This window comes from Arvicola amphibius, chromosome 3, assembly GCF_903992535.2.
Source record: "Arvicola amphibius chromosome 3, mArvAmp1.2, whole genome shotgun sequence".
Taxonomy (NCBI): Eukaryota; Metazoa; Chordata; class Mammalia; order Rodentia; family Cricetidae; genus Arvicola; species Arvicola amphibius.
Genome location: NC_052049.1, coordinates 131,931,694 through 131,958,886, shown reverse-complemented (window position 1 = coordinate 131,958,886; position 27,193 = coordinate 131,931,694). Strand labels below are relative to the sequence as shown.

The 27,193-nt window shown below is 40.0% G+C and overlaps 1 protein-coding gene across 3 annotated transcripts in view; it reads left to right on the top strand.

Moving 5' to 3' along the window:
• Positions 1-27,193, top strand: part of Iqch (IQ motif containing H) — a 194,021-nt gene that overhangs the window by 67,954 nt on the left and 98,874 nt on the right. For all 3 annotated transcript variants that reach the window (XM_038323380.1, XM_038323379.1, XM_038323378.1), the window contains exons 8-11: positions 4,618-4,694; positions 6,553-6,591; positions 15,985-16,536; positions 17,244-17,310. In XM_038323380.1, coding sequence (XP_038179308.1) covers positions 4,618-4,694; positions 6,553-6,591; positions 15,985-16,536; positions 17,244-17,310 — 735 coding nt within the window. The remainder of the gene's footprint in view (positions 1-4,617; positions 4,695-6,552; positions 6,592-15,984; positions 16,537-17,243; positions 17,311-27,193) is intronic.

The window sequence follows — 27,193 nt, the reverse complement described above, 5'->3', positions numbered from 1 at the left end:
TATGTTTATATGCTGTATTACATTTAACTAACACATATGTTGTCCCCTCTTTGAATTCAGAATGAATCTGTCTTGGTCATGATATGGGTTCTTTTTAATATGTTGTTGGATTCAGTTGAAGCTCATTGCAATAATTACCCATATACTGCTAAGTAATGTTCAATGTTAGCATGCTACAGCTGCTAAGCTGTGCACCTGTTGAAGGAAACGGTAGTTTCAAGCTTTCCGCAGTTCTGAGTTAGCTCCTATAAACATGAGTGTGCAGGCTTTGTATGGAATGAGTGAACTCACTCTTTGGATGAATCCTTAGGTGTGTGATTGCACACGTGCTCTCCTCCTTTTGGATGAATGTGTAGGCATGTGATCCCTGTGTCTTAAGGTGCTTTTATGTATGCTTCATCTACCTACATTTAGATTCATACCAGGAAGTGTTAAAGATTTTTTGTTCAACCATCAAAAATAATGTCTAGATGCAAAAGGAAAAAGAATGTCTTTTATTTCTGCTGATAATTTGCTGTCTGTGTTCTTCACTTTCTCATCTTGCAAGCATTCTTTGATCATTTCCTTCCTGTTTCGCCATTCTCTTAGAGTCTGTATATGAATGACATATTATTTTGATTTTCTTTCATCTAGGAATGTGTTGAGTTCCCATCTTTTTTCCCAAAAGAAAAACTTTTCAAAAGCTGATTTAAAAAAACATGATTTTTTTATGTACATTAGTGTTTTGCTTGTGTGTGTGTGTGTGTGTGTGTGTGTGTGTGTGTGTGTGTGTGTGTGTGTGTGTGTCTGATTCCCTGGACCTAGAATTACAGACAAGTGTGTGAGCTGCCATGTGGGTGCTGGAAATTGAACCTGGGTCCTCTGAAAGAGCAGTCAGTGCTAACCACTGAGCCATCTCTCTAGCCCCTCAAAACTTTTCCATTAAGCATATGATTCTGGTTGCCATGTCTTTTCTCAGCCTCTGATTAGAAACCTATTGGCAGTGAAGCTTTTCTCCAGTAGGTAAGATATGACTTTTCTCTATCTGCTTTCGATATTTTATTTTGCATTTTTAGTTTTCAGTTTTTAGCATGATATGTATTGCCTTGGAATTCCTCAGCTTTTGCCCATTTCCACTTGGCTTAGTTTCTTAAACCTGTGGCTTTTATTTACCAGGTGTGGATTGCTGCAGCCGTTGTTTCTCCTTACAGCCTCCCTCTGGGACTGCGATGGCACAGATGCAGACTCTTTTGTCCCTTCTCTGTATGTTTTCTCCCTCTGTCTCTGCTGCAATGGCACCGATGCAGACTCTCCTGTCCCATAGGTCCTTAGGCTCTGCTCACTTGTCTTCATTCTGCCTTGTGTCTGTTACTCAGATTGGGTGATTTCTGTGTTTATATCTTCCAAATCACTGATTTCTTTGTGTCTTTCATTTCAATTTTGAGTCATTCTCTGTACTTTTGAACTTAGGTTATTGCATTTTTAGGTTTTTTTCATTTTGTTTCTTTTCATACATTCTAATTCATTGTAGAGATTTTATAATTTTTAATTTGTTTTAAGTGTGTTTGTAATTGCTTAAGGGGCATTTTTATGATGATTGCTTTATCATATATATAGATATATATGTATATATATGATTGCTTTAATGTTCATGAATGATTTTTTTGCTCATGTGTGAGGCTGACCTAAACTCCTTTGTAATGTTTTTATTACAGTTTTATTTAACAAATATATAAAATGTCACATACTAATGGGTTATGTTATATTTTGATACATATATGTATTGCATAATATTTAATTTGAACAAACTCATCTCAAATATTTATCATTTCTATATGGTAGGAACTTTTAAAACCCTTTTCTCTAGACTTTTGACATGTATGGGACATGATTATCAACTGTCACTATACTATTTGAAATAGCACACCAAAACTTCTTGTTCTTTTCTAATTCGGTGCTGGCTAATTTTCCATTAACTTGACATAGGCTAGAATCATTTGGGAAAAGGGACTCTAAATTGAGAAAATGCCTTCATAATATCTGCCTGTGGGCAAGTCTATGGGGCATTTTTTGTTTAGTGACTGATTTTGGATAGTGCCACCCTTGGCAACCTGGAGTTTATACTTAATTAGACTGAGCAAGCCTGGGGAGCAAACTGGTAAGTAGCATTCCTCCATGGCCTCTGTGTCATTTCCTGTCTCCAGCTTCCTGCTTTGAATTCCTTCTCTGACTTCCCTGGATAATGGACTACAGCCTGTAAGCCGAAATAAACTCCTTCCTCCCATGTTGCTTTTGGGCAGGGTGTTCAGTCATAGCAATAGAAATCTAAGACACTGTGATTCAACACCATGAGCAATATCCCCCCATCTCTCCTTCCTCCTTACTCTCCACGCCTTTGTTAGCTACCACTCTACTGTCAACTTCTATGAAATTAACCTGTCTAGATTTCACATATGTGGCAATCATTGTGTTCTATTTTTAGTTCTTGTGGAACCTCCAGTTTCCATAATTTATATTCCCATTGATATGGCTTAACATTGGTGACACCATTTTGTCTCAGTCCACCAATGAGTTGCTTACGAGGCTGCAGTGGGTTTCAATTCCTCCAATGGACACACACCTCACCCAGGAAAAAGAAACCTACCATTAAAGTCTTCTGAATTTGCAGTTTTGCACCCGGCTGCATTAGACAGCCTGCTCCTTCCACGCTCCTATTGGGAAATATCCTTCCTGCAGCCAGTCAGGGCCTGCCCAGCCAACCTCATGCACGCTCCTGTCCTCCCCCCATAAAGCTCACTTCTGTAACTCGTTGGCTGCACTGTTTCCTCACCCTGACTACAAACACCTGCTTCATTTCTGCTGCTATAGCACGTTTCTGCTGGCATAGTGTGCAGGGGTGTGTTCATTTTATCCACATCCTTGCCAGAACTTTGTGGGGTTAGTCTTTTTAGCAATAGCTCTTCACGTTGGGGTGAGAGGACTGGCAGGTGCTTTCTCTAATTGACCTCCAGCAAGTTTGCTCTCACGCTCAAGTTGGCCGTGTCTTGACTATAAGATCCCTCTTGCAAACCTGGGCCTTCCATACACATTCTAGGTAGGAAAAGGGGGGAAACAGTGGTGATGGGCATATTTCCTTTTAAATCTATCAGGGTACATGACCATTAGCCACAGGGAGACAGGGAAATATCCAGGGATAAGGTCAGTGTTTTTATTTAGACTGCTTAGACTGAATACTTAGCATGATGAGTTGTGCTCAGTCCAATCCATTAGTGAGCATTCTGTCTTTTATTGGCTTAACTAAATATAGTTAATAATTGAGATATATTTAAAACAGACTTCCAAAATTAAACTTTTAAATTACATATCCTTTATTTCTTGATAAATCTGACAACCTTAGGAACTGGGTGTATTCTTACCCTAAAAGAAAAACAGGTTTTAAATTATTCAAGAAGAAAGGAGGAAGCTATTTGTATGCAGGCATCAGTAACGACCATAGAAGCATACAGATTTGTCAGGAAAAACACCAAGGGGCCGGAGAGATGGCTCGGTGGTTAAGAGCACTTGCAGAGGACCCAGTTGCAGTTCTTAGTACCCACGTGACAGCTCACAACTGTCTGCAACTCTAGTTCCAAGGAATCCAATGCCCTCTTCTGGATTCTGTTGTCACCAGGCATGATGTGGTATACAGACATACATGCAGCAAAATACTGGACTACAGAATGGGGAGGAGTCACAGAGGGACTCTCTAGAAGCCAGTAATCAGAGAGTGGGTAAGACTAGGCCAGATGCAACAAACAAATTCCTCGTGTGGCAAGTTTTGATGCTCTGAAATTCTTGTTACTTCTAAAGAGATGCCTAACTTGAGGCTGAGCTGAGTCCTCCAAGTGAGACTAAGTTGTGCATTGCTATCATTTATTACGTTTGATCAATGTCAATTCTTTCAAAGACTGCTGTTACAGAACTGACAGAAAAGAGGGCTGAGTTGAAGGACTTGGGATGGAAGAAGGCTCACTTCTTTGTATTCAACAGCCATTCAAATAATCCTTTTCTTCTTGGTAAGAATAAGGGTTTTCTCCCCAGAAGGCCAAGCTTGGCCTATCTGCAGAGGGCAGTTGAGTTTGCAGCCAGCTGGCAGGAAAGAAATGACTGAGAGAGTTGTTGCTTGTAGATTAATAATTCCAAAAATAATCTTTATGGTGATATTCACCAGATCAGTTCCATCAAGGCATTTTAACATTTTAATTTCTAGTCATCTTTTTTAATAACTACCCAATAAAATAGTCCATCATATGCAACTATATTAATTATCTTGTCCATAAACTTGGGAATGTGGCAATTTAAAGGAGTCTTCGTTTTAAGAAACAAATTTTCCTCTCTAATCCTTGTGCTTTACAGGTCTAATTTTCATCCAGGCATTTTGCATGCGGTGGGCTGACCATGTGTTCTAAGGAAGTAGTTGTCCTACCATAGATTTTGCTTTGGAGTTAGCAGTAACAGATTTGGGTACAGGAAATGCAGGGAGTAAGCAAACAGTGGGTGACAGAGCCACATGACTTTTGAGCTGAACTCCACAGCATCCACCAAATGACTCAGCCTCTCTTTCTAAAAGAAATAACTTTGCCCTACCTCCCTCCACAGCCCCCTTTGCTCTAGGTCTGAAGTCATACCAAATTGCAGAAGATGTGGAAGAGCCTCACAAGAAACAAACGACAAAGGTACTCATGTTTTTAACACAGAAAGAAAGCTGGGCTCTGCAATAGTATCTTTTCAGCAGCTCCTGGGAGCATTGCAGCTACTATTGTTATGACTCTTCTCTGTGGTGCAATGGGTCAAAGGCAGAGCCTCCCACACCCTGCTCACCACTGAACACACAGTCAGCGCTTGCTTTTAAAAGGGAAGATGAATGCATAAATGGACTCCATGACCATGTAGGTGGAGTCTAAGATAGCCAGAGCCATTGCATTCTTGTGAGATCTATGCTAGCAGCTTGTCAGAGGCCAAGAGTCTGGGGTACAGTAACTCTGCTTTACATCTACATCTGTACTGTACAAGGGGTGCTATCGAGAGCCTCTTACCATATCTCATTTGTCTTTAAGCATAGGAAAGACAAGCCCTCCAAGTTTGCATAGAAAATCATGATGATGGGGAGAAAGGGGTTCCTTTAACTAACTAACTAACATTTAATTAACTAACATTAGTTAAAGGAACTAAACTTTAATAAATATATTTACAGATAATAAATAAATTTATAATAAACTAATAAACAAGTGTAATAAATAAGTTCTTTAACATTAGTCCCTTACAGTACAGTATAATTCATCCTCTGACGCTAGCCCCAGTTTAAAGAGACTGGACTTTTTATAGGTTGCTTTCTCATTTTAAGGACCACTGATAGATTTAGGATAATTGAAACTTTTCTCCATAGAAAGGAGACATCTGGCAGTACTTTTCTGGTATGCCTTGTTTAGTCATGTTTTTAGCTGCCCTCATGAATAAAAGAAAGAAGAACTGAAGAGAAACTCCAGAGCAAGCCACCCCACTGTGCCTACAGGATGTCCCCTGCTCTCCCAGACCAAACACCCTCAAGAGGTGTAGGGTGCATTTTCAGCATTGGTGGGTCATTTCCTCTTAAGAGATTGCCAGGATGCTTATGGAACAGCATGTCATGTGACACCCCAGTTGCCATGGCAAATATTTGTGTTTCATGAAAAACATGAGTGAAAAAAAAAAGAAGAAAATCAATGCAAATGGCCAAATCCCAAGACAGACAGGCCTTCAGGCGGGTGCTTGGCCTGCTCCATTATTGTTTCAGATTCAGCTGTTAAACAGGCTGTGAGGAGGCCATGGGCTAATGTGCATAATGCTATGGGCCCAGGCACCTGTTTCGATTCTCACTCCAAGAGTGTTCTCGGCTCCCCGTTCTATAGAGAACAGATCTACAGGTAATACACATGTCAGACTGAGGTTTTAGCCAGTAAGCAGTTTATCTAAAAAAATTTAAATGATAATGTGTTTTCTAAATGCTGATTATCCCTGGCATTATTTTCCTCTGTTGACTTGCAAAGGTTTACTCTACTTTTAAAATTAGTAATATTTTAATGCTGTGACTCCAGACTGGTACATTTCTGAGCTGACTTTTAATAGTGGTAGATGGTAAACTGGGCATGAATGTTAGCAGTGAAGAGAAGAAAGACACTAGGTGCTGAGCTCCATACTGGAACCCTTGCAGACCCTCTGCTGGGCTCCAACCCCACGCCTGAAACCACGGCAAGCCCTTTCTTACTTACAAATGCCTTTCAGAGTGTTGTTCCCTGAAAGTAGGGATTATAACTGTGTGTGAATATTTACTTTCTCAAACCCTTTCCTCAAAACAAAATGGGGTAGTATGGATGTCTGGGGGAGGGAAAGGTCCTTCTAATTATTAGCTACTGCCTGTGTGAGTAGGGGTCAGGTCACCCAGAAGGGGAAGGAAGGAGCACTGGGGATGAACAGAACTCCCATCCTTCTATCTGTTTTGTAAAACTGCCCGTGAGAGTCATTTTGATTTACACTGTGTCTCATTCTTCATTGTAGGGGAAAAGCAAAAGGTCAAGAGGACTCCTTGATAGAAAGGTCTGTAATTTGTGTGACTAGTTGGAATTTGGGATCTGTCACCTGATGTCCCTTCCTTTTGCTTCAGGGCAAAAGTATGGGAGGCCACTTGACAGCTGGAGTTGGCAACAAAAGTTCTTTCGTGCTTTCTTTACAAAAGAAATTAGGTCATGGTTAAAAAAAATAATTGTGGTTCACTTAAAGTGAAAAGCATTGCTTTGATCTCTGTCAGGACTGAATCATGGCACTGTCTTCAATCCAAACAAATGATTTTTCATCCTCAAAATGTGGTTCAATCATGTGTGTCTTTAGCGTCAAAGATTTTCATCATTTGAGAGTATATTACAAAGAAGCAGGATGTTAGAAATTAATGTAGTAATTTCTTGGCATTTACTTACAGTGTACACATGCACACTTGTGCTTACATGTACAAATATGTAGGTGCAAGTGTATGTACACATACTGTGTTTGTAAAGTAGGCTGAGGAAGCAGAATTTAGAGTTAAGCTGTTCATGACAGCAACAGCAACAACAACAACAAAAAAGGAAAAATGAAATTGTCCCCACAATATGGCAGGGACATTCTGGTAAGGCTTATTTCACCAGGCTGTGCATTGGCAGTAAAACCTTTGCATGTGAAATATACTAGACTCCCAGGCACATCGAGGAGTACATCCTTTCAAGGAAGGAACCCCCTTCTGCTCCTTCCCAGCAGTGGTGCATAGGCTGGATTTACAATAGTGATTGCAGACAGTCCTTCTGAACCTCTGTGCATTGTTCCCAGATAACTCATCAGTGCAATTAGATCTTTCTTCTCATTCCCATGACTTCACTATGTAGAAACTGTGAGCTTTACTCTGTACCTAAAAAAGAGAATGTGCTTGAAGAACCCCAAGGCTTTATTTACCTGACACAGTTAGGAACTGCTAATGTGACTTCAGCATGCCCTGTGTATGTGGCTCGATGCACTTCCCATGCTCACTGAATCCTTGTGATGATGGAGGAACCTCTGTGCTGTCACTGCCCCTGGCCAGCCAGAGGCAAAAGGGCAATGTGAGGCTTCTAAACCAGGTTGGGTGCTCTTTCCTAGGGGCTAGTCCTCCAAATATTACTCCTGGTATAACTGCTATGCTAGCCTGTACTGGGTACCCACTCTGCACTGGGCTCTGCTCCTAGCATCTTCAGTCGGTTGCCTCCCTTGTTTTCACATCTTTAGGTGGTAGATGCTATTATTATTCCCTTATTATTACTAGGAGGAATCAGACAGAGAGGTAAGTCATCCAAGGTAAATAAATAACAGAGCTGGTACAGGAAAGTGGATTGCATGACGCCCAGACCCCTAAAGCATTAGAAAGCTACAAATCCCAATCACTCGCAATGACAATCCTTTTAAAATATATTACGTCTCCTATCCAGCGTATTTAATGCTTCCCCTTTCCAGTGCCATATGCTTAGATAATAAGTTTGTGCCTTTGCGTCCTTCCCTACCAGACAGCAGTTGTCATCTCTGCTGTCATGTCTGCTTTTATCAGCTTCACTAAAGATAGCCTTTTCTGTCTTCTAGATTAATTAAATAGATAGTCAAAAATCACTGGGTGTGGTGAAGCATGTCTGAAATCCAAGCGATAGGAAAGCTGGGGTGAAGATTATTTGTTTCTTCATCACAATTATAGTGTTAGTTTCTTTAGTATCTTTCCAATATATTCTTGTGATCACCTCAGTGGAAAACTTAATATTGTATAGATGAGTCAGCTAAACCATTTTAATTAGACAACTTGTACAGCATTGGATCTGTCACGGCCCTCATCTGTTCTCATATATATAATATATATATAATATATATATGTATATATTTGACCACTTATCTAATATCATATATATATATATATATATATATGTTCAAAAGTCAGTCAAGGTCTACCCCTCTGCCCCTCTATCTCTCTGTCTCTGTATGTGCATGTGTGTCTGCCTCTTTGTCTCCCTGTCTCTCTGTGTCTGGTTCTCTTTTTCTTTCTCTTTACTTCTCTGCTTTTTGTATCCTTGTCTCTCTGCTTCTATGTCTCTATGCCTCTCTCTGTCTCTCTCTTTCTCATTAGACCTTATTTAAGAAAGGGGGAAAATTCCCCAAAAGGAGATTGCAGAATCTTTTAGAAGCTGTTTTAATTTTCTCTATTAAATCGCCCCTCCCACCTAATCATTTTGCCATTAAACTTTCAAAGTAAACTTAATTATATGGTTTTTATTTGAAAAGTAGTTTTTTTCATGTAAAAACAATTGAGAGAAGAAAGTTCAAGTATTAAGATTGTCAACATTGCTTACTGCATATACTTGTTGCATGTAAATGACTATTTATACACATCAGAAAAGAGGTTAACTTATCAGTGATCCACAAAGTAATATTTTCCCTTATGTATTTCACTTAACACATTTTTTAATGATTACTCAGGAAAAAAATAAAGTCCAGAAAGGAAAAAATAACAAGTATGGGAGAATCTCCTGATGACATCATAACCCTTTGACAGTATTTAAGCCTCGTCATGTTCCTGATTTTCCATTATACTGTGCCTTTAACTCTGATTTTATTTCAATACTTTATCATGAGCTTGTACAATGTTGTTAAAAACTTACTATATAATATTCCACAATTAAAGATATCCCATAGATTTAACAGCTATCATATTGATCAACATTAAATTACAAATGCTAGTCATCTTACCTGATCATAACAACTGGTTTATAGCACAGAGCTTGAAGTTCATTGAACCAAATGGCTTGAAGTTCAAATTGAACATACATATACTCACTCATCAAATCCTCCTTGACTTTTGACTATGCATCAAGCATAGTGGACCAAAGTGGCAGCAAAACACAACTGTGAATGAAGCAAACTTAACTTCTTGCCATCTTGAGACTTCTCTTTTACTGAGAAAGGCAGATGACAGACATCTACTGTAATGTCCTAGAATGATCCATACTTAGAAGAAAAATAAAGCCGAATACTCACATAGTATGAAGAATGCGCCCAAGCAGCGCATTGTGAGAATTCTGTAGGCATTCTTTAGTTGTCTGTGACTGACAGACTTCCTCTGCACATACCTTTCCTTGAGGAAAACTGGAATGCCAAGTTTCACTTCTGTGATAATGGCGTTCCTTTCTGAGCCCAGCTCTTTCTCCTGTATCTAAAGAGAAAACGACGTGCCTTTGCTTAGGGACCTGAGGATGGAGCTGCCTTTGATCCCAGCGCGTCATGCTGCCTGTGCGTATCCCCAGCAGGCTGAACTCATCCATCGCAATTGTCTGAAGCAGTCCTTAACTGTGCCACATTTTCTCAGCAAGCATTTGAAAGGTATCAGAAAAGACGGAATCAATGCTGTAGTGAAGTAAAATGTGCCTCTGGAAAAGGGAATTTCACATTTGACTGAAAACAGACCTCGTCTGTTTAAAATGCTTCTCTGCTCCGGCTGTTTGATCTTTCATACGGACTTGATGAACTGGGTGTTTCTGTCCCATGAGAGTTCACCTAAGCAGCGGCACTTTTCTCTTCAGAACAGTTTCAGAGCTGATGAAGGCCTAGTTGAATAGGGCACCTTTCAAAGGAATGCTGAGGTTATTTTAGAGAACTGCTGCGGGCACAGGTGCCCTTTACACTCCACCCCTTCCCTTTGTGCACTTCTGCTCCTTTTCCTTTTCTGCCCTTTGTGTGGGCTGTGCACTCCGACAGTTCAGTCTTAGGTAGCTTCCATGTCTTGCCATCTAAGGACTGTCCTGCTCAACCACACATCTCAGAATTCTAGAATATTACACTTTGGGGTTTTCTCAGTTCTGTACAGCATGTAGTGTGGGTAATTTGTCATCCATTTTGGTCAGGAAGTTGCTACAAATAATTTTATGTATAAAAACTGGAGAAGAAAAGTCCCTCAGGTCTTTGACATGGTCAGAAAGTGACAGTGTGGAGGTCACTGGTTTTGTGGTTTTACCTGCTCCAGCAGTTTGTTTAAAAGGGTACCAGGTTGAGGATGTGGCTCGGGAGGCACAGTGCCTGTCGGGTATGCACAGGTCCCTGGATTGGTCCCCAGTACTGCATAAAACCAGACATGGTGACAAATTGCCTGCAAGCTCATCACTCAGAAGGCGATGACAGCAGGACCAGAAGTTCAAGGCTACCTTCAGCTAGCTATATAGCAAGTTTGAGGCCACTGTCCCAAACAGAAAAATAAGAAAAAAAATTAAAAGCCAACACATCTAGAGGGGTGAAATGTGATGCCAGGGAGGACATAGGGTGGAAAATTAGAAGTATCTGTTAAGCTTTGACTAAATGGTTTCTTAATAGAAATTCAAGTCTTGCAGAGGAAGTGACTTGCAGAGATCACAGAGGAAGGCAGTATAGACTAGATCCCAGGTCTTCTGGCTTCTGAGTCACCATTTTCCCATCTTACCATGTAATGTCCCTTTTTGTGTTCACGGGGCTTAATTTAACAAACTGCTTTCCAGCCCAGTAAATAAGAAGAACTACCAGGTCAAGGGAAGGACAGGTTGTCTCAGACATGAGGTCACTAGAAGACTGAACAAGGACAGCATGGCTCAGGAAGGAGCCATACAGAAAATTCTGGGAACAGACTATGGGAACATGGAGGTATGGAAGTAGGAACAATGTAGGGTAAGTGTATGGAAGGGCAAAATGTGCAAACACCATAAGAACATGAGGAGGAATGAGGACAGACAATGAAAAGATAGTGAGGGTGAGCATCATGCAGGAATCCTTTCCTCTAGGTCTGAATGTATTGGGGACATTAGGAATGTGGCTACTTTTTATTATAGCAGAAACATCGTCCTAGGAGTTCCACAAAGAGTTATGATCTTACATAACTCATTCACCATCTCTGAGCATCCGTTTCCCTGTCTATATGCTAACCATGGCAAGATGAGGCCTGGGAAAAGTCTTTGTGAATTCCCCTCTTTTTGCAGATGGTAAAATTCAGGTCCTCAAGAGGTAATGTCTTGCCTGCAGTATGCATCAGACTGCAGCAGAGCAAGGCTTTGAACCCAGAATAGTGGACTTCAGGGCCAAAGCTTGTTCTGTTGGGCCCATAACCATCTATTAAGCAAAAGACAAAGCTAGTGATTTTCAAGATCTCTTATGTTTGAAAAGTCAGAACTATGCGTATGCTATGTTCCTAAGCTGCAGTTAAGTCAGCAACTCTCTTTCTCTCTCTCTGAATGTTGTGTCTTTTGAACAGTTTGATCCCATTGAGGATCTCAACTTTGTTTTGTACAAAGATTGACACATTGAGGACCTTCACTAGAAATAAGAAACAATGTCAGACAAATGATGTCTTTGACCTTTGAGGAATACTAAAGACTTAAGAGAAACTCTCCATCCCTTCATGTACACTCTCACTTAGAACTATATACACAGGAAGAACTTTCTCAGTGCTATAGTACAACTACCTAGACAGTTCCTAAGAGACGTGTTTGGTGATTGAGAGACCAAATATTCTCCTGCAGCAGAGTATTTTGGTCTCTCCTTCCAGGTAGTGGAATGGTTAGCATCTGTACAGGGATTTCCAGGTATCCCACCATTTACCACTAGGAGATCAGTTTGATACAATGTTCATCTGCTGCTCATGTATATAAAAATTATTTTTTCAATAAGAAATTCATCTTAGCCTGATATGATGGTGTATGCCTGTAACTTTAAAAAGTATGTATATAGATGTCTTTCTTGCATGTATTTCTGGTACCTGCAGGGATCAGAAGAGAGAGTTGGATCCGTTGGACCTAGAGTTACAGATAGATATGGGCCACCCTATGAGAGCTGAGAATTGAACCTAGATCTTCCAAATTTTAGATTTCTATAGAATCTAAAAGAACAGCCAGGGACCTTAACACAGGCCTGCATGCTTACAATCTCAGTAGCAATCAAGAGACTGAGGCAGGAGGGTTAACTTTGAGGGCAGCCTGGGCTATATAGTGAGATCCTGTCTCAAAAACAACAGCAACAATAATGATAAAGAAAGTAGCCTAGGGCTGGCAATGTAGCCCAAGGTAGACAGAGTGCTTATTTAGAATGCATGAAGTCCTGGGTATGATACCTGCTACAAAAAAAAAAAAAAATCACTTAGAAGTGAGTTTTTTCTCCTGAATGTGTTCTTTGCATCTTTGTAGATGTTATTCCTAAATCTTTGAGTACAGCTGCAGTCCTGGGCCTATCTATGCTGCTTCCCACTGGGTCTTAACTAACACATGTTATCATCCTGCTTTCCTCTGCTTTGTTTAGGTTTAGAATTTCCCCTAAATAACTGCTCCAGAAACTCTGAAAGTTACCTAATTAGTGATTACACTTTGCAAATGAAAAAGAGCATTTCCCAGCTAGTTGACTCAGCCAGTTAGAGCAGGATGCTAATAATTAGGCCACAGCTACAGGTCTGAGCTGCAGGAGGAGGGGTGGATTCACAGAGGATGGGTATAGCCCTGGTCCCAAGAAAGAAGAGGGTGAGAGATGCAGATGTCTCAGCACAGCACCCCACTTGGCTGCTTAGTGATCTCACACTGGGAGAGCAAGGCATTGTAAACAAAAGAGGGAGAAAAGAAAAGGCATGGGGGACACCTACAAGTGACACTCACAAGTTTGTGGAGATGAAAGGAAGAACAACAGAAGGAGGCAGCACCTGAAGCATGGCATGACCTTTAATCAGGGCTCTCGTTCCTAGCAGGCTGTGAAGCTGCTCAGTCTTTACCTGCTCAGTGCATCTCACAATGCTGATACACTGCTTTAATTTGGGAAGCCTTCCTCTTGAGAGGCATGTCTTTTCTTGCTCTAAGTCTGAAGTGCTCCCGTGTGTGGCATTCTCTGTGACAGATGTACTACAGCTATGCTTTAGCTGACTCCAAGCCCATAGCTTCTTGGCACCTGAGTAGTCTATTTGATGTCCAGGAGCATGTTTCCTTTGAGAGCAGGTTTCTCATCCAAGAAGGTAAAATGGTGTAATCCTTTTGTTCTAAAACAACCCCTGTTAAAGTCTACAACTCCAGTCCACCCTAGGTGATTCTATCGGAAGGTCTAACCCATGTTTGTTGATGTACATAGATATCCTAGACCCAGCCTGCAGAAGGGCATTGTCTTAAGAGAGATGAAGGAGGTTCTTCACCTTCTGAACCTCTGCCCCAGACTGTTCTGTTTCACAAACAGACCCATTTCTTTACTGTTCTCCATAAGAAAAGGAATTTTGAAAATATCTGAACATCTTTAAGGATACAAGATTCTCTGGCAAATCACCCATCCATAGCCTTTGCTTCCTAGAAGGGCCTGAGTCTTCATGACTGGATCAAACATGTGACTAGCAAGACCAGCCAGCTCCATGCATGGCCATCTGTGGCCATTCTGCATGTCTGTTTCTCACTGATGGAGCCCTGCCATTCTTCTCTGAATTCTAACCTCCTGCCATCAGAACCCATCCTTGCAGGGAGGTGGAAATGTAGCCATGGGCTACTTCTTCGGGAACATGTGCCACCTGCCATCCTCTGCCCGGACTCGCGGTTCATCCTGCCAACACTAACGTCTGCTAATGGGAGCATTCCTTGTCAAACCCTCTCTTGCCCACTCAAGAAGAAGAAATTTACTTCCATCTGTAAAACAATTTACATTCTCTTGCTGTCCTTATTAGATTAGAAAGAGAGATAATCTTGGCAAAAAGATTTTTTTTTCCACTGCTTTTATGCTTTATAACAGTTTCTTCAGTTAAAAGCATGCTAAAGCTTATTGCCGTTTGGAGTTGGCATCTAATACTAAGGGGACTTCCCCTCCTGGACTTAGTATTTTGACTTGAGATGACAGTTTATTATTCTCCTTAGAACCCGAGGACAGGATTTGAAAGTTTTTATTTTGCTGTGTTTGGTTACTGTATCTTTAGTATAAACAAATATCTTGTCTTATTCTTTTGTCTGAGACTCTCAGACTTCTAGGGTTTTGGCCTTGAACCTATTGATTGTTCACAGTTAACAGTATTTGAGACAGAGCATGAACCAACCTAAGCCATGGCACAACAGTTCTTGACAAATTCATTGATTTTCCCCCTTGAGTTTTGTGGAAGCTCTTAAAATTACAGAGCAAAGTATAACCCTGTGATTTGATACAAATGTATGTTCAATGGATATGCTGAAGGTAATTGACCTCTTAAATCCCCGAGAAGGCAGAAACAGTCATGGTGGAGAACTCAAGGCAAAAACACCATGCTTTCTTGTGTCCTCCCTCCCTACTTTCCTAGTCACCAGGACTTTTGGATCCTGGTGCAAAATGTCTCTTTTTCTTATATAACAAGTATCAGTAGTTAAAACACAGTGGTTTTTTATTGGCAAAATTTCCTTTTCAGTGCTAAGGTTTGAATCTCTGGCCTCATGTTTGTTAGGCAAACACTACCATGGAGCCTATCTTTAGTGCATTTTCATTCTTTATATTAAGACGAAATCTCTCGCTAGGTTGTGCATGATGGGCAAATCACTCTGTAGTTCAGGCAGGTCTCACACTTACGGTCCTTATTCCTCAGCACTCCATGCAGTTGGAATGACAGGCCTGTACCACCAGAACCAGGTTTGGTTTTCTTTATTTTAAGTGAGAATAATATTATGTTTTACTTTTGTCATCCAAATCTCTTCTGATTTTATTGACTTATGATTCATGATGTTTTTAATACAGAAAAATATTTAAAAGAAATATCCCCCACCACTGCACTCCTAGAGGATTTCTCTGGACATTTATATATAAAATAGGGTATTTCCCTGTTTTTAGGGTTTATGACAAGTTAAGAAAAAGGAATCAGCAACATAGCTATTTAAGACTATGGGTGCATAGATAAAATAATTGCGAGCTATTATATATAATTAATATATAATTAATAACTGTACTAATATAATATATTTAAATATGTATTGTATATATATATATAATTTGTAAAATGGCTTAAGGAAACAGATCATAAAAGTTTCTGCTTTTAGTTTCCTTTGGTATGGTCAGTGACCATATATATAAAGATAAATATAGCTTACATATATCATTATAGTTAAAGATGTGTTTTATATATAAATGTTATAAATGACTCAAGGAAAGAGATCATTATATATTATAAACAGGAATGTATCACCATATATAATATATAATATATAAAAATATATAAATTTTTATTATATATGTAGAAATACTTTTGTAGCAGTTTAATAGCCCTTCCTGATCTCTCAGATATCCCTGGTAATGAGTTTAATGACAGTATTTGACATCCTGATGTGCATGTGTAAAATCAATCCTAGCAGCCATATTCTCCCATCACTAAGTGGTAATTGAAAAGTATTAGTACATATGTGTTGATCATGCTTTTAAAAAAATCAGAAGATATTTCACTTCTGGCAAACTTTCTTTCCCCAGGTCACGAAAATTACTACACCAGCTAAATCTGTGAAATCATCATGGGATTATGACTTTACCATTTATGATGGTACCATAGATAAGTCAGCTCCAGACTTCTTAGCCTTCAAGGCACATTATAGCTTAGCCTGGGGAAGTATTTTTTCTCTCCTGCAACAAATCGAGAAGTTTCTCAAGGACTATGCAATAACGGAAGCCAAAGTAAAAGGGAAGAGTTTGGTGGCCATGCTTCCAGAATTTGAGCTGAAGAATAAACTCACCAGAAATGATCTTTTGTTAATGTTAGAGAACCCACTTCACATCCAAATGCTGCTAAACCTTCCGGGACGGAGGTATCAGGGCCAAGATGGGAAGAATGAGGCTGCCATCAAGATCCAAGCCACATGGAAATGTCATAAGGCGAGAAAATTCTTCATTTGTTATCGCCAGAAGAAGTGGGCCTCAGGTGTGATTGCCCTCACGTGGCTTTTACATTGCCACAAGACAAGACTAAAGAAGATACTAAAGGAATCTCGTCAGAGACACCTGGAGAATTTCCGCATTCGAGCCAAGGTGCACCAGGCTGCCAGCTGTTAAAGCAGACCTCTTTGTCTAAACATTTCCTGCTTGAACAACTGCAGTCACTTGTCTCTCTATCTCCCCTTCCCTCTCCGGTCTCCCGCCCGCCCAGCATCTTTCATCTATAAGTCTCCTCGGTATAAGATGCACAAACCCTGTTTGTTTGTGCAGCATATTTTAGTCTTAACCCAGAGTCTGGCTTATATGCCTGCAAAGTCTGCTGCAACTTTTCTATAAAAGAAAATACTTTTTGTTTTGACTATGGTAGTGGTGTTGGAAAGTCAATTTTTTAACTGCACTACCTTCTCTCTTTATCTGTGTATATTACACACCTTCTGACATTTTAATTTGCTAGAAAAAAAAATCCTCACTTGTCTACATTGCTGTCACCACTTTGTCAGAAAGTATTTAAGTTTGCAGACAGCCTTTTAATTAGTGCTCACAATTTCATTTATGTTTGCTTTCTCTTTTTTTTCATTCATATTCTGTTAATTAAGTGAGCTGCCTCTAATCTTCCCCTGCCAGTAGCATCATGTAGCCACCTAATTAAATTAATTGGGGAAGATGTTTTAAGTATGTAATTAAATCAATTAATATAATTTATGCCTGGCTTAACTGTACAGTGGAAAAACAGCTGAAGTTTGACTAGATGAATCCACTACAGCTTCCTGTCACTGATCAATGCTCTTCTTGCTTTTCAGCATCTGGCAGCCAACTGGAGTCGCATCAGGACCTCCAGGAGGACTATTATCCATATCCCATCATTAGGTATAACACTTTTGCCTGCAAATCTATCAGCAACCTCTATTACCCACCACATTATGGCTCCTTGATTGAGTTCAAGGAAGGCCCCTTGTTTTATTCAAATTGGTCTCGGCAGGAAAATGTTCTCGACATGATGAGAGTAATAACACAGGGCCCTCGCTCGAAACGGCGTTTAATTTGGGGATTAAGCAAATAAAGTCATTATGTGGGGGCTGCTATTCAGTGGAGAGGTGATTTGCTGTAATTCGCTTTCATCTGTATGAAATGAACTAAAAAGTTGTATTTTTTCCCCCTGAAATAACAGATAATGTTTTCGATCCTCTTTAATGATGGAAGAACACGGGCTTGGGTGTGTTGTTGCTGTTACACCAATAGCCAGGATATTGCTTGTACACTGTTTTTAATCAAATGTGCAGTCAAAATGATAAGCTACATTCTCTGAAATTATTTAGTTCTAATTGCGAGCAGATGGGATGTTTTATTTGCACCTAGGGCGCCTGAGCAAAAGGAAATGCTGTGTGAACAAGAATAATTAAGAAGTTGAATAGTGTTTTTTGCGCTTAAATAATCTGCAGTTTCATGTTAATTAGCACTAATGTAATTATTTAATTACATTTATGAATTGGGGAACTTAAAAGCTGTTGTCTGAAACGCAGTGGTAAAATAGGTATGCCAAAGTGACATGGGGAAATTCAGAAATTTGTGCTGGAAGTTTGTTTCAGACATGAGTTATTGTGGGTGTTTGCATTTGCTGACTGCTTGCTTTGCTTTGTTTTGCCTCTACCTAGGCTGTTAAATTTCTTGAATAAGTCTGGATTTTTTTTTTTTTTTACGCTGACTTAGTAGAGTTTTGACAACTAGCAAAACCCACTGGGTTTCAATGTTACCTGTTAGTGCTTTGTTAAGGCCTTTTAAGTAGAGCAGCATAGCCAATGATCTAGTGTAGTAAAATCCTAGGCTACAACTTGTGCTCAGACGTGGGAATGCCTGTTTGAATACTGGCATGTGGTAAAGAAACGTCACATCTAAACAGTAATATGAAAGAAAATATTATAATTACTATATAACTGAAACTAAGATTTTTTTTAAAATTAGTAAAAATTTAATAGTAATAAACAGACTTTCCTAGATTACAGAGATGTGCTTTGACCCAGGGCTGTGGGAGCTGGTGAGGAAATGCTGGCACTACACAGAGCCTTTGGTTTTGTTCTTCTATGCCTACCAGTGGGAAAAGACAGATCTGAATCTCGCCCTCACTTATGCTTTGGTTTTGGCGAGACTACTTTTGCACAAAATACACTCACACACAGAAATTACACTTGTAATTGATTACAACCCGAGAGGCTAATTGAAGACCCAATTAACTGACTTGGGGCCTTAGAATAAGGTGCAAGAGCTTTTGCTTCTGCAACTAATTGTAGACTTGGCCTGTTAGTGTGCAGGGGGTCTCGTTTTGCTTTCTGTATCTTATTCAGAGCTGGAACCAGAAGTGGGGCCCTACCTTACCCTGTTGAAAAGCACTCAGTATCTGTCCCCTACTTTTCAATGTCAATATGCGTGAGGTGATTGCAGTTGTCATTTCCACAAACTTCTCCCTCCTACACTCAACTTTTCACACCCTCCAAGACAAAAAACAAAATCCTCCTAAGCCATCCACTCTGCAGAGATGCCTGACACAAAGGAGTCTCCAAAGTAGAAAAAGTAACTCTGCATAATAGTGTAAACAGAACAGCACCAGGAATTCCAAATGTAAGTCTCACATCATTTCAAAGACTTGGCAAATATAAACCAAAGGGAAGAATGACCCGATCATAAAGGTTTAAATTACAAAGCACAATTTTAAATTTATCTTTAAAACTGTTTTTTTTCATATTGTGCATATGTGGTATAAATAAGCATCTAATCAGTATGAGATCTCCACCATTGCATTGTTTTTTGTTTGCAACAACAGAAATATGAATTTTCAAAAAAAATTCCTAGTCGTGTATTTTTAAGAAACAAGAGCAAGGTCAGGCACATTCCAGGCGAAGCGTGCACAGAGGCCAACGGCGCAGGAGCTCGTTTCCATAGCCTGTGCTTCGGTTTCCCTAGAAGTTCATTACTAATCTTAAACAGTTGTCTCACCTACTTTACAGGCAGAATTCTTAAACTATATACTTTTTTCTTTTTAATAATATGAGGTAACTTTTTGTTTGGTTGTTTGTCACTTTCCTGTGGGAATACACAAGATTTCAGACAAATAAAGCCTGGCTTCTTTGTCTTACAGGCCGGATATTACTGCAACAGTTCACAGAAATGAAAGTGAAGCTATTTTTTTTTCTAAGTACATTGAAAAAAAAAGTCAAAACAACAATAACAAAAAAACCCCACCCCATCCTATTCAACATAATTTTACTTCCAGAGTGCAGGTAAATTAATTCACTAGTCGGCATCAGTAGGGAGGGTCGTCAGGCTCAGGCAGACACTTCCAGCCTCTCTAGACTGTCGGGCTTCTCCTTCCAATGGGGCACTCATGGCAGGGTCACTCTAGGTAATTACATCATGCTACCAGCCAGGTGGGGCTAGACTCACTTACTTGACCTTCTGGTGCAGTACCAAAAGGTGTATAACAGACTACTGTTGGAGACATTTGACTATTGGCTCTGCTTTTGCACCTATAACAGTAATTGCATTCTCCAAATACAGAAAAAGGTGGCTTGTCAGCGGTATTTTTACTGCAAAATACTAGAATGTATTTTTAAATCTGTAATTTGAAAGTAGTAATATTATGACATTATGTATTGCAGAGCAGTCTCCTTGAAAAGGGGAGTTACAAATTTGATTGACTGTTAGAATTTCAGGTAGTATTCCTAGAAGTGACAAATATTTGTAGCTATTTTTAACCTGCAAGGAAGGTGGATCACAAATGACTAATTGTCCATAGAAACTGATTGACCTTGTAATTTCATTAAGATAAAAATGTAGGCTGATCTCTAAATTGGATATTGCATATTTTCATCATTTTTATTAATGAAATATAATTATAACAAAATAATCTTCTATGCTTCATAGCAGGAACATAAAACTAGGGTCTATTTTAAGCATAATCTATCAGTCAAAGAAGAACTGCAACAAAGAATCCTAATTTCTCTAGAAAAAAAAAAAGTGATCTAAATAAAGCCTGCCAACTTACAGTTGCAGTTTTTTAGTTAGGTTATTTCCTCCACTTTTAACTTATCCCCTGTACCTCTTAGTTACAGTACATCAATTGTTACTGTTCCTAAATCCAGTGGCATTTAAAAAATCTATTGCAATGAAGTGGGATGGGCCACATATGGAGCTCTGAGGTTCCAGCTGAATTCGGGGGCCAGTGTACGCAGTTAGCTCTCAGCAGTGAGTCTCTTCTCTCTCTCTCTTTGAAAGCAAACAGAAGACGCCCTGAAGTGCTTTGTTTTGTGCTTTCCTCCATGTAATATTGTACTTCACTGCCAACTGCCCAGCTGATTTAATGGATAAAGCCAACGCGCATAATTTTATTTTTTCCTCTGGGCATTATTAGTTCAGCAAACTGTTCTTGGCTTTAACACAATTAGAGGTCTCCAAAATATTCCAGTCCATAAAAGTTGTGAATACTGTTTTGGTAATGTTCATAGACAACATTCTTCAGCTGGCCTGTGCTACTGCAACAGCCTGAAGGAAAAGATAGGAAGACTTTGGTGTGCACATGACCATAGGATACCCCAAAGGCTGATGGGAAGGGTGTTTCCTAACTGCAGTTGCTCTCCTTCGCACCCTAGGAGTGGAAAGCAGAGTTCCCTTGAGAGCGAGGCAGGTGAACCATGACTCCCAAGGGCACAGCCGGAAGGTCAGCTTGTGCAGAGCCGCTCAGCACACTCGCTCACTCTCCACTCTCACTTTTCAGTTTCCAGCTCAAGGATTCAATAGAGTCTGTTCCTTATACTTTGTGGCAAGAAGTTGGGCCTTCCCACTCAGTCTACGCTGACTTCCCCATGTATTTTGGCAGAGAGTATAGAGTCTATAGATGAGCTATAGAGATGCCACACATGATCCTCATGTCAGAAAGATGTACAGTCATGATCTTCCTGATGGCTGTTCCTAGAGATAGCTAGGTCTTTTAAGATAAGACAGAGAACACACTTGTTTTCTTCATAGCACACACTAAAACTAAAACATATTTATATTATTCTATGTTGTATTCAAACAGGCAACCTAAGTCAACACTCATCCATAGGATTGATCAGACTTGGCCCAGTGCTTTCAGAATATGAAGATAACCGGGTGGTCTTGCCCAACACTGAACCATAATACATAGAAGTGGTACCTAAGAGGGTTCTAAGTGTCACAAGCTCATATACTTTTCATTAACTGGATTAATATTAGGATAGGCTTTAAAATAAGTTTAATACACTAAATTAAAATCTAATCTTTGAAATCTTCTTAACAATTGTCATTAAAATATTGAAGGTTGATCCAGGCAGTGGTGATACCATGCCTTTAAGCCCAGCACTCAGGGAGGCAAAGGCAGGAGGATCTCTGTGAGTTTGAGGCCAGCCTGGTTTATGGAGTGAGTTCCAGAACAGCCAGAGATACACAGAGAAACCCTGTCTTGAAAAAAAAAAAAAGAAAAAGAAAAGAAAAGAAAAGAAAGAAAGAAAGAAAAGAAAAGAAAACAAGAAAAAAAGAATTGAAGTTTGTTCAGTGGTTCGCAGATATTTTGTCTCAGTTCCCCTTTACACTCAAATGATATTAGAAGACCCTAAAGAACATTAAGTTAATTCTGTCTGTCATTATTTGCTGTAGTTATTGTAATATCAGAACTAAAGATGCTAAGGCAGGAGGATTGAGAATTTGAAGTCAGTTTTGGCTTCATAGCAAGATTTTGTCTCCCTCTGGGAGATGGAGAGACAGAGACAGAGAAAAAGGAGGAAGGAATGAAGGGAAGAAGGAAACTAAAACTGAGAAAATGAGAAACGAACTAATAAACCCATTCTCAGTGTTGACTTGTATAAAAACAATAACCATTTTTTTAAGAAAGCATGGTTAGTTTGGTAAATTTGCAGATCTCTCAATAGAACATGACTGGATTCTCATGTTTCTGTGTTTAGTCTGTTATCTGTGTTGTTTAGGTTGAAACAGAAAATTCGACCCCATAGAGCTTAAATATTTGGAAAGAGAAGAATGTTTTATCGTCTTTTCAAATAACATTCTTCTCTGACTTTGTACTAACCTTAGCGGAAGAGGTGTTACATGTTGGCTTTAGCGTGGAGTCTGTGCACCAATGAATTCTCTAGGTTTTAGAATTTACAGTGTAAGCATTTGTGTATCTGGTTGGTGCGATAAATAACCAGACCACCTCAAGAACAATGGTGATATTTTTAATAATTGAAAAAGGGAGAAACTCACACTAACAGAGTGAGAGGTCTGAAATCTGAAATGGTCCAGTGAGCACAGCATAGAGAGCACACACCTTTCTCTCCAGTTTTTCTACCTGGCCTCCAGGCAGCCACACCCTAGCCAGATGTGATTGGCTGAGCTTTCCCATCATCTCCCCTTTTGTCTAAACAAGATCAAACCAAACCCAATACAACTATATACAATAGGAACAGGTACTAAATATAAAATTACAAGCAATAAACAATATTAAGCAAGAAACGCAAAACAAAAGTTTTACTAAGCATTCTATTTCAAGGAGTCTGAATAATGTATTGAAATTAAGTTTAGCTAAATCATGAGGAGGGTAACTACAATTATCTACAACTCCATTAAAGATCTGAGAAGGGAAGTAATATTACTTGAGTAAACAGGAAGTGCAATCAAGAAACTTCCAAAATGTGCAACAAATAACAGAGACAACTGACTACCTGGGCAATCACCCAAAGTCTCCTTTGTAATGTTGAGGCAACCAACTTTGGCTAAGGCCTAACGTAATTGACATACCATTTTTAAAGGCAAGAAACTTTTTAGAACTATCTTACCCTGTCTTGGCAGGATATGACAGTCTTGTTTTATCCATTTATGGATACTCTGTATCTCTATCAGTGGTCGAGGTATGGGCTTTTCTTTGCCCAAAGGCCAGTTCTGCCAAGAAGAAAGGCTCCAGGTGGAGAGTCTTTGGTGCTGAACATTCTCTCGGGAATAGATCGGGTTGCCTTTAAAAAGGCAAATAACTTCTCAAAATAATTGTGAAAACAGTTTTGACCTTGGAGAGCCCCTGAAATGGTCTTCATGCCCTCAGAGCCTCTGAATATAATCTGAGATTCATGCATTTTAGCTGGAACAACAGAAAGTGCCATCTTTTGTCAGTGAGTCTGTTTGGAAACAGATACTTTACTGTGAGGTCTGTCATGTGGAGCTTTTTATTTTTAACTATTGGAATGTCAATGCTTTTTGTAACCAGTGGGAGTAGTTCCAGGTTACCTCTGTAATAATGTCTGTCTTGCTCAGCTTCTACCCAACATGCTTTCCTGAGAGAAGAGAAGGGACGGAGTTACTAGTACAGCTGTTATAACAATGTGAGCCACTGGTAGGATGCGATGTGTTCCACATCACCAGTTACGGTTCAAAATGGGGAAAAGGCTGGGAACGACTGCATCAGACCATCTAACTTATGTGGATGGCTAAACAAGAAGCTGGTCACCAGGAGCCATCTTCAACGCCTCTGCTTTGAGTACCACTGTAAGGGAGAGTGCTTAAAGGAAGGAGGAGCTTAGAGTCAACCACAGGGCAATCAACATCATGTGACTGTCTACTACAATGGAGGCCTTCCAGGGAGGCAAGCCAGTTTGTCTCAGCCGCCTTTGGCTGCATTCTTAATTTCTGTGGTTGCACCAAAAGAAAAGCCAGTGCTAGAAGAACTAGTCTTCTCATTGCAAAGAGGCAGTTTGCATCACCTGTTCGGTGTTTGAGAAAGCATAGCCTTGGGGAAAGCAGAAGCGGGTGCAGAGAAACCAACAATGAACACCACAGATTTAGTGAAAGATCAAAATAGCATAATGACTATGGAGAGGCAGCTTACCAGGGTCGTCCTTTGATGTGGAGTGGGACAGTCGTGCTCAAGTACTTACTTGGGGCAAGATGGAACATTCTGTAAATCTGGAAATAGTTGGCCATGGTGGTGCACACCTTTTATCCCAGCTTTCTAGAAACAGAGGCAGGCAAATCTCTGTGAGTTCAATACCACCCAGTCTGCAAAGGCCAACCAGGTATATGTAGTAAGACCCTGTTTAAACATAACAACTACAACAAAAACAGCTGGGAAAGGCTTGCAGGCCATCACAGTAGCCATAAGGAAAGGAAGCAGGCTTCTCCAGAATGAGGAGGGAAACAGGGCCCTTTCTGCCACTTCTGGGTTTTCTATGATAAAGACCCTGAAAATCTTACACAACTACCTTGTCATTCTTTGAACTTACCACAAATTTGCTAGAATAGAGAACATAATTGAAGAGTTAAAGGATGGGTGAAGAGAACACATGAGGAAAGGGCTAAGGCTTACGTGACTAAGTCTTCAAGTAAGATCTTCAGGCACATTTTGTTCACTCAGTTCGCTGTAGATTCCTCAAGTGTCTGCTCTCTGGGCTGTGGTCTGGTTACAGGAGCTAGACTGATGGGGGAGAGACAGATTATACAAGTAAATAAGAAATCAAAGGAGCCTACTATGGTAAAATTAAAGTTTTACCATTTCCTATAATGGTAAAATTTAAAAAGTGAAGATGAAGCATACAAGAGAATGACAGCAAAAAGAGGCCAAGAACACAGCAGAGTGGTGGTAGTGGGAGATCTCAGCATCTAAAGGCTTCCTGCATAAAGACCCAAGTCAGCAATCCTGCATCCATGAAACCCAGACCCACTAGCACATACCTGCAACTCAAGCACTAGGGGAGAGATGGTGGAGACAGAGGGTGCCTAGGGGTTCACTGACCACCAGTCTAGCCAAAACTGTGAACCGCAGGGTCAGTGAGACCCTGTCTTATAAAATAAAGTAGAGAACAACAGAGGAAGACAGCCAACAGCAACCTCTATGCCCCCCATTGGCACACACATATCACGCACACATATACACCATATACAAAGAAAAAGGAAAGAAAGGAAGGAGGGAAGGACTGGGGAGAGAAAGGAAGAAAGAAAAGGAAAGGGTAGTGAGACACAAGGCCTATCATAAAAAGAAGCTATATTTGGATAGTTTTGTGCTTATAGTAATAATGTTCTCACATTTAAATTAAGTTCTTTTTGAGAATTTTAGTTTGGCTCAGCTGAGGTTAGGAAATACATATTAATGATGGCAACATTTATGATTTCATAGCATGTGCCAGAGATCTTGGCCCTTTCATCTTTCAGTCAAAGGTGAAAAGGAAGGCAGGATGCCTGAGAAGGGTGGATCTTAGTGGAAGCAAGAGAGATAGACAGTGTATAGAATTGGTGTCCAAAAACAGTGCAAATAGAACCTGGAGACACAGCTCAGCAGTTAGGAGTGTTTTCTGCTCCCGTAGAGCGGGCTCAGTTCCCTGCACACATGCTGAGCAACTTACAGCCACCTGTAACTCCAGCTTCCAGGGTCAGACACCCTCTTCCGCCCCTACACAAACACACACACACACACACACACACACACACACACACAATGTTTTTATTTTATTTAATATAAATGAAGGATCCTACAGTTCAGTGGTTCAGAGGTCTAAAGGGGAATAAAATAAAAGTTCCAATAGAGCTGTGGTTTTTGTTGGAGGCCTGATGAGAAAATAGGGCTGCTTTCAAACTTGTAGACATTACCCACAGAGGAATTCACAAAGGTTCTTGATCTTTAAGGCTGACAGCATATTGTAACACCCTGTGCCTTTCTTGAATTGTGGCATCCCTAACTTTCTAGTCTTCTGCCCCTTTTCCTACTCTTTTTTTAAAGATTTATTTATTTATAATGTATACAGTGTTCTGTCTGTATTTATGCTTGCAGGCCAGAAGAGGGCACCAGATCTCATTATGGATGGCTGTGAGCCACCATGTGGTTGCTGGGAATTGAACTCAGGACCTCTAGAAGAGCAGTCAGTGCTCTTAACCTCTGAACCATCTCTCCAGCCCCCCTTCCCTACTCTTAAGGACACCAGGTGTAGCCAGAAAATGCAGATTGGTCTCTTTATATTGAGGTCAATGGTTAACAACTGTATTCCACTTAGCATGAACCCTAGCATATCCAAATGTTCTGGCATTAAGATGCCTATCACAAAAATGGAAAATTAACATGGAATACTATTTGAGAATCTTTTCTTGTATGATATTTATTTAAATTGTTCATAAAAGCAAAACATGAAGTAGCTGAAATACATAAGAATTTATAGATTTAGGTGATCCTGGACAGAGCACCCTGACTTCCTCCTCTGTAACAGGACAAGGTTGAGGCTGATGGCTTATCAGACCCTGGTGTTCCTAACGACCTTTGACCTAACTATATCTTTACAATTATATTCTGAAGTATGATGTCTCAGACACAGGACATGCTGCTCAACTCCCAGAAGCCCCAGAATCCTTGCTGATAGTTGTCTGGTTAAAGTCACCATTGTACTTAACCTATGCTCCCAGCACTGTTAAGAGTTTTCACCTGTTATCAACACATTTATTTCATGGATGTACAAAATATAAAAATAAACAGCTTTAAAACAAAACAAAAACCAAAAACTGATTCCCTGGGGTGTAGTGAGGAGCTGTGGGCCGGCTTCCTGCTGCCCTGCTCCCGGCCACCGGCTAGCTTATACCCCAAAATAATATCACACAAATTGTATTCTTTTAAACACTGCCTGGCCTATTATTTTCAGCCTCTTACTCACATCTTGACTAACCCATATCTAATAATCTTTGTAACACCACGAATGGTGTCTTACCGGGAAAGATTCAG